This window comes from Euleptes europaea, chromosome 10 (genome assembly GCF_029931775.1).
Source record: "Euleptes europaea isolate rEulEur1 chromosome 10, rEulEur1.hap1, whole genome shotgun sequence".
In the NCBI taxonomy this organism is placed as follows: domain Eukaryota; kingdom Metazoa; phylum Chordata; class Lepidosauria; order Squamata; family Sphaerodactylidae; genus Euleptes; species Euleptes europaea.
In genome coordinates this window covers 19744948-19758594 of record NC_079321.1, presented here as the reverse complement: position 1 = coordinate 19758594, position 13647 = coordinate 19744948, and the positions used below count along the sequence as shown (strand labels likewise).

At 42.5% G+C, this 13647-nt stretch overlaps 1 protein-coding gene across 1 annotated transcript in view; it reads left to right on the top strand.

Annotated features, from left to right (window-relative positions):
• FOXO1 (forkhead box O1) overlaps positions 1-7966 on the top strand; it is a 44926-nt gene extending 36960 nt beyond the window's left edge. The window contains exons 2-3 of the mRNA XM_056856541.1: positions 4212-5567; positions 7858-7966. Of these exons, the coding sequence (XP_056712519.1) occupies positions 4212-5558 (1347 nt within the window). The 3' untranslated portion in view covers positions 5559-5567; positions 7858-7966. The remainder of the gene's footprint in view (positions 1-4211; positions 5568-7857) is intronic.
• The last annotated feature ends 5681 nt before the right edge of the window (positions 7967-13647 follow it).

Sequence of the window (13647 nt, the reverse complement as noted above, 5' to 3'; positions counted from 1 at the left end):
GCTTACTGACGGTTATGCTTCTTACTGACGGCCCCGAATTTGCCGGATTTATTCCCGAACTCGCTGAATTCGGCTCCCCGGTTGCCCGCCAGTTTTGAGTTCGGTTCCTCCCGAACTAAAAACCACCGAATCAGGGGAAATTTGGCTGATTTTCAGTTTGGGCCGAACCGAATCAACAGCCCTAACTCCCAGTAGACCCCTTCTTTATGTGTTTAAGGCTGTTTTTGTTTGTTTAGCTAATGGATAAAGCTGGTGTTGGAACGTTGTATACATACAGTGAGGGAAAAAATATTTGATCCCCTGCTGAATTTGCCCGTTTGCCCTCTGACGAAGAAATTACCAGTCTATAATTTTAATGGTAGGTCTATTGTAGCTGTGAGAGACAGAATAACAACAGGAAAAACCCCAGAAACCCAGAAGACAAAAGTCAGAGATTGATGTGCATTATAATGAGTGAAATAAGTATTTGATCCCGCATCAACCAGCCAGATTTGATCCCCTATCAGCCAGCCAGAAGTCAGGCTACCTGGTATCTTCACTGTATGTAGCTAGCTGAGATTAGAAGCACCTGCTGTAAGGGAGAGGTCTTACCTGTAATCCCAGCTCGTTACAGTACCTGTACAAAATACACCTGTCGACAGAATCAATCCATCAGATTCCAAACTAGCCACCATGACCAAGACCAAAGAGCTGTCCAAGGATGTCAGGGACAAGATTGTAGGCCTGCACAAGGCTGGACTGGGCTACAAGACTATTGCCAAGCAGCTTAGTGAGAAGGTGACAACAGTTGGTGCAATAATTTGCAAATGGAAGAAACACAAAATAACTGTCAACCTCCCTCGGTCTGGGGCTCCATGCAAGATCTCATCTCGTGGAGTTGAAATGATCAGGAGAACGGTGATGAAGCAGCCCAGAACTACACGGGGGGAACTTGTCAATGATCTCAGGGCAGCTGGGACCATAGTCACCATGAAAACAGTTGGTAACACACCACGCCGTGAAGGACTGAGATCTTGCAGAGCCCGCAAGATCCCCTTGCTCAAGACAGCACATGTACAGGCCCGTCTGCAGTTTGCCAATGCACATCTGAATGACCCAGAGGAGAACTGGGTGAAAGTGTGGTCAGATGAGACCAAAATCGAGCTCTTTGGCATCAACTCAACTCGCCGTGCTTGGAGGAGGAGGAATGCTGCCTACGACCCCAAGAACACCATCCCCACCGTCAAACATGGAGCGGGACATATTATGCTTTGGGGGTGTTTTTCTGCTAAGGGGACAGGACACCTTCACCGCATCGAAGGGACGATGGACGGGACCATGTATCGTCAAATCTTGGGTGAGCACCTCCTTCCCTCAGCCAGGGCATTGAAAATGGGTCGAGGATGGGTATTCCAGCATGACAATGACCCAGAACACACGGCCAAGGCAACAAAGGAGTGGCTCAAGAAGAAGCACATTAAGGTCCTGGAGTGGCCTAGCCAGTCTCCAGACCTTAATCCCATCGAAAATCTGTGGAGGGAGCTGAAGGTTCGAGTAGCTACACATCAGCCTCGAAATCTTACTGACTTGGAGAGGATCTGCAAAGAGGAGTGGGACAAAATACCTCCTGAGATGTGTGCAAACCTGGTGGCCACCTACAAGAAACGCCTGACCTCTGTAATTGCCAACAAGGGTTTTGCTACCAAGTACTAAGTCATCTTTTGCAAAGGGATCAACTACTTATTTCACTCATTATAATGCACATCAATCTCTGACTTTTGTCTTCTGGGTTTCTGGGGTTTTTCCTGTTGTTATTCTGTCTCTCACAGCTACAATAGACCTACCATTAAAATTAAGGACTGGTCATTTCTTCGTCAGAGGACAAACGGGCAAATTCAGCAGGGGATCAAATACTTTTTCCCCTCACTGTATAACATAGGGATGCCAGCCTCCAGGTGGACCTGGGGAGCCCCTGGAATTACAGCTCATCTCCAAACTACCGCAATTGGTTCCACTAGAGAAAATAGATTCTTTGGAGGGTGGACTCTATTCATTATGCCCCACTGAGGTCCCTGTCCTCCCCAGGCTCCATCCCCAAGTCTTCAGGAGTTTCCCAACCTGGATCTGGCTACCCAGCCCCCCCCCCCATCTCCTGCAATCCTAATATAACATGTAATTCAGCTCTTAGTACAAATCCCAGTGGCTCACCTCTTGATGTGGGTTGGGGCTCCAGAAGTATGTTACAACTGTGCTCTACCTGTCTTCTGAAGCTATTCAGAGCACAATTTAAATACTTGCTTTAGTCCTGAAAACCTTTAGTGGCTTCGACCAATCGCACCAAATGTGTCCCATTGAATCTCTTAAGATCAACAAGCAACAACCTGTTACTTTAATGGAATAGAGTGAAATTAATATGCCAACACCGTGGCAAATTCACAGGTTAATTACTACAGGTTTCAAGAGAGGAATACCCTTGAAAGCTATAAATTTTTGCATAGTTGAAATTTTAAACAATGCATGTGTGTTTTTTTAAGCACTGGATAACCTGTTGGAGAGAGGGCTCACAATTCAAAATATATCTTTCATACCTTAGGAAACAGGCAGCAAGGGAGGAATCAATGAAATGACCTGTTGATAGATCTCCGGAAGCCAAGCAGGAAGCAACCCCTGTAAATCTCTCAACTGAAAAAAACAAACACAGACCCATGTATTTGAACAATTGGCCAGCAGACAGCCTCCCTCGCCTTCGTGCCCTGGTTTCAGCCTAAATTTGAAACTTACGTATTTGACAGAGAGAAATTAGTTGTCACACAAGGCCTGTGTCACGTGAAGATATACTTAGGAACTTTCTGTAAATAAGAATTCTGTCCTGTTTGAATTCCAGCAGCTCCTAGTATCACCGAGGAGTTCCCAAAATCATATCACAAGAGTCATGCCACATAAAACTCTCTCCTCCAAAAACCGCTCCAGCTGAGCAACCTCAGCAGGATGAGCTACCCTTTAATTAAAAATAAATACACATTTGTAAACCCCCATTTAATCAATCCGAGCAGGATTCTGAGTAGACCTGCTTAGGATTGCTCCCTAAAACTTCATCTCTGTGATTTAGGTCTGGGGGGGGGGGGATTTTAATTGGCAAGAGGAAAGTTTGGCATTCCAAATTAAATAACTTTAGCTCCTGAGGGCTACCGTAAAAGTGAATTAGAGTATTAAAGATCATTTTTTTCTCTTTTATCAATGAGGGACAGTGGTGGTACTGAAATATCTTACACTTGATTCAGTATTTGGATCACTTTTATTTAGGTTCTGTAATGCACAAATTCAATCATTGATAAAGGTAGATTAATGAACTATAATTATTTATTCAGTAGACAGCCGTTGCAGAAAGTGAACTGACTGAAACCAGACATTAAAAAAAAAAAAAAACTAAACTGAGATAAAGCATTGGTCATTTACATTGTGCTTCTTTTCTGTGTATTTGCTTTAACATTCAGCATTGCTTACTTTTATACCGTTGTGCTTCACTGGGAATCATGAAGTAGAGGGATGTGCTTTCTATTAGGCCAATATTAGCAACTTAAACTCTTGCTGACTATAAGCTAATGTCTGACAATTTTTATTCTTCCTGAAGAATATATTAAATGGTTCATATGTCCAAATTTTGTTATTTTGATCACCTAAACTCTTGCTGACTATAAACTAATGACAAACAATTTTATTCCACCTGATGAAGAATATATTTAAATGGTTCATATGTCCAAATTTTGTTATTTTGGTCGCCTAGTTGCTTTGTGATCAGCTATGGGTGACTGAATGTATGTTGTTCATTGCATTCGTTTGTTTGGCTTCATGCAGAGAACTGGTGTCTTTGGAGCTAGATTGCAAGATCTTTAAGGAGAATATAAACAAGTAGAATATAATATCCCTTCTTCTGTCTTGAATTTCATGGGTTTCACAGAAATTTTAAAGCTGGGGGAACATATTGCAATAAGTAGATAAGCATTAGAGTCCCTAGCTGCAGAAACGTCTTGGCGTGCCTTAAAGTGTAAATTGGAAACTTCATTGCTATAGAAATGTAAGAGTCTATTTAGCTAAAATGAGGAGCTTTATATTTTAATGGGAATTGTGATTATTTCTACAGCTATGCATTTGATGGAAGGGCTTTATTAAAGACCGGACTAGAGAGACTCAACACTTTCCTTACTCCCTGTTTTCTTTTTCTTTTTTTGCAGAATTCAATCCGCCACAACCTCTCATTGCACAGCAAGTTTATCAGAGTGCAGAATGAAGGAACAGGAAAAAGCTCGTGGTGGATGCTCAACCCAGAAGGCGGCAAAAGTGGCAAGTCTCCCAGGAGAAGGGCGGCATCCATGGACAACAGCACCAAGTTTGCAAAAAGCAGGGGCCGAGCTGCAAAGAAAAAAGCAGCCCTCCAGGCAGGTCAGGATGGAAATGGGGAGAGTCCAGGCACGCAGTTTTCCAAATGGCCGGCCAGCCCCAGCTCCCATAGTAACGATGACTTCGATAATAACTGGAGTACATTTAGACCTAGAACCAGTTCTAACGCTAGTACAATTAGCGGGAGACTTTCTCCAATCCTGCCAGAACAAGATGGCCTTGGAGAAGGAGACGTGCACTCCATGGTCTACCCTCCGTCAGCAACCAAAATGGCTTCAACTCTGCCCAGCCTTTCTGAGATGAGCAGTTCAGAAACCATGGAGAACCTCTTGGATAACCTCAACCTTTTATCCCCGAACACATCCTTGGCTGGATCAACCCAATCCCCACCTGCTACCATGATGCAGCAACCACCAGGTTATTCATATACTACGTCCAACACAAATATAGGTTCGCCAAATGCAGACTACAGGAAATACCGTTACAGTCAGACTAGCATGAACACACTGTCCCAAATGCCTATGCAAACCATTCAAGACAATAAACAGAGCTATGGAACCATCAGCCAATATAGTTGCCCTGTAGGACTGCTGAAGGAATTGCTAACTTCTGATTCCCCTCCGCACAGTGATATCTTGACATCTGTAGATGCTCGTATCTCCCAGTCTGGTGGCCGAGTGTTGGGACCAAATGTGTTAATGGCCACTAACTCAGCAATGGCACCCTACGCCAGCCAACAGAATCATAACAAAATCGTTGCCCCCAGCACCCACCCACACCAGGGACATGTCCAGCCAACATCAGTAGTCAACAGCCATACCTTCTCTCTCACAGTTAGCACTGCGTCTCACGCGTCAGGTTTAAATCGTTCGTCCCCAGCGAAAACCTCAGTACAAGTGCCTATGAGCCACCCCATGCAGATGAGTAGCATAAACCCTTACACCACTGTGAACAGCTGTAACGGCTATGGAAGAGTGGGAATTGTATCTTTCCATCAGGAGAAGCTCCCTAGTGACTTAGACGATATGCTGATTGAGCGATTGGACTGCGATATGGAGTCAATCATTCGTAATGACCTCATGGATGGGGAAACATTAGATTTTAACTTTGACAATGTGTTGCCTAACCAAGGCTTGTCGTATGGCGTAAAGACGACGACACACAGCTGGGTGCCTGGATAAGACTGGAAGGTTAGTTTCCCGTATTTTATAATTTCTGGGTATGTTGCTACCTATTCCTCACCTGAAGAGGGTGCTTCTGTTGTGTGGTATGGGACAAATGACTTCGTTGAGAGCCAGTGCGGTGTAGTGGTTAAGAGCAGCAGACTCTCATCTGGAGAACGGGGTTCCGATTCCCCATTCCTCCACAGGAGGCCTGCTGGGTGACCTTGGGCTAGTCACAGTTCTCTAAGAACTCTCAGCCCAGGCGGAGGCAGGCAATGGCAAACCACTTCCGAACGTCTCTTGCCTTGAAAACCTTACTGGGTCGCCATAAGTCAGCTGTGACTTGATGGCACATGCCCACACACATTATAATGTTGCAGCAAGCTGCATATACCATACTCTTCCTTTTAGGAGTAGTCTTAAGAAACATAAATGCTTGTCAAATCCAGCGGTTGGAAATGTTGAACTTCGATAGGGAAGTGGACTAAGGCAGCTAGAGAACAAAGTTATTTCATAGTGAAGATCATAAGAAAGTGCAATTCCATATTTTGTTTATATTGTTAGGGAGCAATATCATTAGGACTAGCGGGGAAGGCTAGAATGGCAGCTTTGCTAAATAAATAGGCTTTGAAGAGGGACAAAGATGAAAATGTTGGCTCGTGACAGATGTTCTGGTAGCAACTTCAAGACAAAGGTACAGTGAAAGATTTGGGGAACTTCATTTGAAATAGGAAACCGTTGGTACTTATTTGAGTTGTTGGGACAATAATCTAGGGCAGCACAGTAGAACAGGAGCTCATGGTTAAGTGGAGCAAGAACACAAACAGGCTTGAAACAGACAAAGTACAAAACGTGTGGGGGGAATGAGTAAAATGGGTGCACAACTCAAACTGTTACAATAGGTCATAATGGATCTTGATTGAAGCTAAGTGCCCTCCCATGGTGGCCCCTGGCCCCGTTGTATCCCATGTAACTGTCTGAGTTGAGAAGTTTCCCATGGGGAGGAGTCAGAATTCCACCTCTCTGACCCCCCCTCCCACCATGGAAATGGAAATTTTTCCATTGCATCCTAGAGCCATGCATTTCAGTCAACTGTTATGTGGGGAAATATATCTATAGCAAGCTTGCTGGATGCAGCAGAGAAAGTTCCCATCCTGGGAGTTGGTAAGGTAGTATCCTGACCCCACCCCCCTCCGGCTGGGAAAAGCAAACTTCTTGTCATGTCCCAGGAGAAACTGGTTGTTGCATCCATGCTGGGAGGAGGTTGAAATACAGACTCCCTGGGTCTGTATTCTGCATCCTAATCCCTCCTTCCCGGTTAAACTGCTTCCTGTGTCCCTGCAAGAAGGTGGGGGGGGGGGCGGCGACAGTAGTGTCAGAATGTTATTTCCCTGCCTGGGATTCAGCATGGGCTACACAACATCGCCATGGTATGAATGTCCGCCATAAGCAAAACAGAAGAAAGGGTTTATATAGTCACGTTGATTAGCAATTAGTATCTGTTCCCATATGTAAAAAGAGCTCTTATTAAAGGGAAAAAATTTCTGCCCCGGCCTGGATTAAATATTTGGATTCCAAGATTTACAATTGTGGATTGCTCTTCATTCTGACTTTTTAAAAATTATAAAAATTATATGGTTTTGTATACATTGTGTGCAATTTTGTGTGATTAAAAACTATCATCAAGTTGAACATCTTGGATCAAACCTTCATATAGAAGGGGCCTAGGGCAACAGCTGTCTGGTTAACATGCCAAAGCTGACAGTCCTTCAGAGGACGTCAAATAGTCATCAAATAAAAAACAATTATGCGAACAAATGATCAGGGTGTTGTAGTTAATGTTTTCCATTTTTGTATACTATTGCATGAAGTCCACATTTTTGTACTGAATATTAATCGCCTTTAAGAGAAGTGGAAACCTTTCTCTTTTTTTTCTTCTTCACTTAAATCTGAGAGACACATTGTGGTATATAGGATCCTGAAGTGACTAACTACGTAATATGTAATAAATTAGCCACCTTGGGTTGTGGGCCTCCTTAACAATCCAGTAAAAGATTGAGAAACTTTATAATATACTCTTCTATATGTATTTGCTGATATTTGTAATTGGCTTGAATGGGTAAAAAAAATCGAACCTTTCATTTTGGTTTCTCTTACAGCATAGCCTAAAAGCAAAGTTGCACCCTTCTTAAATCCACTGAAGTTGGTGGGCTTAGAAGGGTGTAACTATAGCTAGGGTTGCGCTATTAGCTACTTAGATGTCATAACAATTCTGTCTTGCATTCTGAATATTTGTGCTTTCCTTCTGTTGTCCTAGACTACAATTTGAAGTGCTTCAGAGATCTCTGACTGCAGGAACTGAGCAAGAGAGTCCAAAGATGTCCTTCAACCTCTGTATAGTCTTTGTAAATTTTCTCTTGTCAGACTTGGCACCAGATAGACTTCTTCTTTTTTTCCTTGCACAGGATTTATGCCAGATACTTACAGGTCATTTGCTGCTGTAGGTAAAGGACGTGCCATTGGAAGTGTGTTTACTTGGGACGTGCCAAACTCACTACAGTGTCAAAAGAAGAAGAACAGTACCTTTTCATCGTGTTTGGTGATGGTGTCCACAGTGTAAGCAGTAGAAGCAACAAAACAAAAAAAAAAGAATCCTAGAGAAAGTTAAAACTTTAATACTGTGGTAGTTTTAAACCTTAACTCGCCTCCGATCCAATTCCTTTTGCATCTGCTGAACTCATGGGGATCTGTGGACAGCTCAGTTAACTGCCTTAAGTGTATTAATATTGCTTTACATTTCCTACAAAAAACACATCGTTGTAAGCGATCTGACCAAAGTCATCGGCCACTCAGACTTCCATGTCCAAGAGCAGATTGAAAACTTTTATCATATTTGTTACTGATTATATAGATTTATTGTGGGGGGGCTAACTTCCGGATCATTTAACTTTATTAATCAACTTGAAATTTTTTGTAATGTGCATATTGATATTTTTCTTACATCTCTACTTTGTTATACAAGCTACTTTAAAAAAATTAAATTCAAAAGGCCTAGCAAACATTCCTAACATTTTATATACAGTATTTTAACTAAAATAAGTTGGGGGGGGGGGTTATATTAGCGCCCTGAAGCATGTGTGCATCTCAAGGTAGGTAACATCTTTGCGGGTTCCCTTGACACTGGAGTTGATCTGTACATATATACAGAACTTCTATCACTATGAACACTGATTACCACCAAGTGTTCATTGTCGCATGGATTTATGTCCAGTGCTTTACATTAGTATTTATTTCATGGAAGTTTCATAAAGTTTTGTATACCCACTGTAGGGACTTGTCAGTTTCATAATGTTTCCATTAATAATCTGTGTTAGTTTTGCTTGTTCTTAACTGGCTTGATGGGTTCTATTACCTCTCTTCCCCCCCCCCCACTGCTTCCTAAAAGGTAAAGGTAGGCCCCTGTGCAAACACCGGGTCATTCCTGACCCATGGGTGGTGTCACATCCCAATGTTTACTAGGCAGACTATGTTTACGGGATGGTTTGCCATTGCCTTCCCCAGTCATCTACACTTTACCTCCAGCAAGATGGGTACTCATTTTACCGACCTCGGAAGGATGGAAGGCTGAGTCAACCTTGAGTCGGCTACCTGAAACTGACCCCAGTTGGGGATCGAACTCAGGGTGTGAGCAGAGCTTTTGACTGCAGTAGTGCAGCTTACCACTCTGCTCCACAGGGCTCTTCCTGCTTCATGCCTAGTTTAAAGACCTTCAAAGAGTTAGAACCTGCTTTATGGTGGTACAAACATACTTTGCGGGAATAAACCACAGTGAACAAGCTGTGGAGAAGTAATTATTTATATAATTGGCGTCATTTGGTTTTAATGATCCTTATACACCTTCAGAATCTTACGCTACAAATAGCCCCAGTCTCTTGGAGAAGTTTATAAGGGTAGGTTTTTTAAAGTGTAGGTGAACAATAGAGAATATAAAATATTGTGTTCTGTCCTCATTGGCTTCTTGGATTGCTATCTTCATCAAGCACCATCCCCCTGTACTGTCCGCATTTTCATATGGGTGCATCCCGCGGTTCACCTGTTGTTAGCCTAGTCATGATAGCAGAAAATCCCTCTGACTATATTAGATATTCAGATAATGTTCTAAAAATGCTGCCCAGCAATCATGGGGGGAAAGTGAAAGATTAATGAAGGGTATTCTTACAAAACAAAAATTGTGTGACTGCTGATGAAACATGCTTTTTTGCATAGACCTTAATTTTTGTAGTACTTGAGTAAAAAAACCACAACCCTGTTGGTCTGTACTCTGTGAAAAGTGTGTCATACGATAGAACTGTTCCTGTACTTTACATTGTAATATATTGTTTCTTCTGTATCATGTATTATTAATTGCATTAATGAGACCTCTGTCTTGGTAAACTGACAAGTTGCTTAAAATGGTAAGCAAAAGTTGCACTGATGAACGCTGACGGTGCAACAGGAACGCTCCTTAAAAGAGGAGAAAAGATAAAAGTGGACCATCTCTTTTAACAGTCTTAAGTTTGGACTTGTTCGACAACTTGGATGGGTGTTGCTTTTTTTTTTTAATTCACATTATGAAATGTTCAGGCTTGTTAATTTATAACTAATTTTAAATGAGAGTATATCTTCTTTTTTTGTATTTTGTAATTACAATAAAAAGCATACCATGGTTCTTGCAAGCAAAGAAATGTAACTCTGCATTAACTTTTATACGGACTTTTGTATGGAAGATGTCGCTCCCCCCACCCTTCTGCCTGACCAGCGCTGTTGCTACACCGACATGGAAATACGTCACATTTCATTTGCTGTAAGAATAGGGTGGCATTTCACTGATGTACCCTGCAGAGTATCTTTTGAATATGTGTAAAAAAAAAAGTGCCTGATGTTTTCTCCCCCAACCTAAAATAAGCCTTTGTATAAAGCCATAAATGTATATATATTGCTTTAATTGCGTTGTCTTTTTCATATGGTGACTTATATGCTGATAAAAATTCTATTTTTTATTATTTGAAATCATTCATATAATCAGGAGAAATTTTTCAGGACCTCAATTTATCAAAATCCTGGGAAGTAGAGTGCAATATAAATTAACTTTGGCCAATTTTGTTGGGACAGTGACCAGTAAGATTTATAAATGAGTATTTCAGTTTTGTAAAAAGGGGACTTGGGGCTATGGTCGCCAGGTCCCTCTTGGCCACTGGCAGTAGGTTTTTGGGAATGAACCTGAGGAGGGCGGGGTTTGGGGAGGGGAGGGACTTCAATGCCATAGAGTCCAATGGCCAAAGCGGCCATTTTCTCCAAGTGAACTGATCTCTGTCAGCTGGAGATCAGTTGTAATAGCAGGAGATCTCCAGCTACTACCTGGAGGTTGGCAACCCTACTTGGGGCTTAATGGGTGACTCCAAAAGCTAAAAACAAAATCCATATAATACCTTTTTTAAAGGAACCAACCTAATTGAAACAAGCCATTGTGCAAACTTTTAAGCTCAGCTGGTATTTAGCCAGTAAGTCCATGAATGGAACAGAGATTTCTGACCACATCTCTCAGTGTAAATGGAGCACTGTATGAGACTGTTTGTCCTCTTTCTTTCAGTGCTTTCCCCAATGCTGACTTTTCCCCTTTCACAACAAAGACTGGGAATATCTAAGCAGTTATACCTTTCAGTGGGCTTAGAGGGCTGTAACTCCTCTTGGGATTGCACTGTACATAGCCAACTTGGAAATCTGCAGAATTCCAGTTCGTACAACTACCATACAATTATGCCACTGTGCATAACCTAAGTAGCACAGTGTATTTCCATGTGTTTTCCAAGTGTGGGATTTCCATTTGTTTTCACTGTGCTTGGAAAACAAACTCATAACGTGAGTGCTGTCGTGGTTAAGAGCAGTGGTTTGGAGCGGTGGACTCTAGAGAACCTTGTTTAATTCCCCGCTCCTCCACATGAGCGTGGACACTAATCTGGTGAACTTGGTTGGTTTCCCCACTCCTACACATAAGGCCAGCTGGGTGACCTTGGGCTAGTCATAGCTTTTACTCTCTCAGCTCCACCTTCCTCACAGGGTGTCTGTTGTGTGGAAGGGAAGGTGATTGTAAGCCAGTTTGATTCTTAAGTGGTAGAGCGGCATATAAAAACCAACTCTTCCCCTTCTTGCTCCGTAGCTTTGAGTTAATGCAGTCATTTTGTAAAAAATGTCCTTAATTCTGGATTCTTTTCTTCATTATAGTCCTATGCCAATGGTCATATAGGAGTCCTTAGAAAATAAAGCTACATCAAAATTCCACGTATATTTCCATCTAAACCCCCTGTGGTTCAAAAGCTTGCCCAACTCAAAAGAGTCTAATATAAATGAAAAGTCTAGTGAAATACTTTCCCCTTCCATCCCAGGCAATGGATGTAGTCTTTCAAACCCATGTGACAAATACAAACCCAAGAAACCCTACATCAAAATGGGAGACACGGTTCAGCTTTTCCTTGATAGGCAGCTTTCTTTAGAGTATCAGGTTTGATAGAGGGTACTTTGCAGTCCTGGCATATCCCACAACACCTCCCCTAAGCCAAGCGCAGCCAGTTCTGGGGAATAAGGTGCCATCGCTATTCTGTGTTCCTTGCTGTTCTACTAAACTAAATAGAAGCAGAGCTAACCATCCCAGTATCACAATATTGTCGAAGGCTTTCACTGTCCTTCAGTGTTACTCCTCTGAAGATGCCGGCCACAGCTCCTGGCGAAACGTCAGGAAAGAAAATACCAAGACCACGGTTACACAGCCCGGATAACCTACGAGAACCAATCCCAGTATCACCTTCACCTGAACTGTCTGCTCAAAGCAATAAACAGTTCTGCAATAAAGGTAAATGGCAGGGAGCTGGTTTGAAGCCTAATGATGCTTGGCCTGGGAGAATTTTACCGTGCTTGTTGGGAAAGTTTAGCTAATGCGAATTCATCCATCCTCAGTTCAGTAGATTTTGGAATGCCTCGGCACACATTCTTCAGCTTAGACATGTTGGATGTCGTAAGCATTGAAAAGACTTTAATGAGGCTCTGATGAATGGAGATATGTCTGTTGCTTGTAGCTGAACTCTGTATCTCTAATGCTCGGGTGGGTAAGAACATACCCCTATTAAACTCACTTTTAAAAGTATCCTCATTTTATAACATCAGAGCTGACAGAAAGAAGCATGTGTCCAAGGCCTCCCAACGAGTTTATTGCTCAACTAAGACTTAATCTCAAGACTTGTCCTACTTGATGTCACAGGAGTAGATACTACCTTTAAAAATCTACCTTGTTTCTATCTTGGAGGACTATAAAGAGCTTGCATATAATTTAACGGGGGGGGGGGGGACAAAGAAGAAGGATTGGTTTTTGTATGCCGACTTTCTCTACCACTCAAGGAAGAATGAAACGATTACAATCACCTTCCCTTCCCCTGCCCACAACAGACACCCTGTGTGGTAGGTGGGGCTGAGAGAGCTCGAAGAGAGCTGTGACTAGCCCAAGGTCACCCACCTGGCTTCATGTGGAGGAGTGGGGAAACCAACACGGTTCATCAGATTAGTGTCTGCTGCTCATGTGGAGGATGGGGAATAAAACCCGGTTCTCCAGATTAGAGTCCGCTGCTCCAAACCACCGCTCTTAACCACTACACCATGCTGGCTCTCTATAGCAGTAACCGCTATAGATATGACCTGAGCCAATGATAGCTGTTGCCATAACTTTTTCCTTCTCTCTCTTTTGCTAGCTGCCATAACTTTTTCCTTCTCTCTCTTTTGCTAGCTACCTCTATTACCAACTAGAGATGCTAGATAGATTTCATAGTTTACCTGTCCTTAACTGGTTTGTGAACTAGCGCAGCTATAATGTAATCTAGTGGCTAGCCTTGACTTCCTCCTGCCCTTTCAAAATGATTGTTTGAAACTTGGTTTTTGCCTTAGTGCTAGCCTTGATCATGGGGTCCCTGTGATAAGAGATGACTCATTTATATTAGTGGTCTGGGAATTGGGTAGGAAAGGCTAGTAGAAAATATTTAGTTAAAATACGTGTATACCCACCTTTCTCCCAAGTACCTTAGAA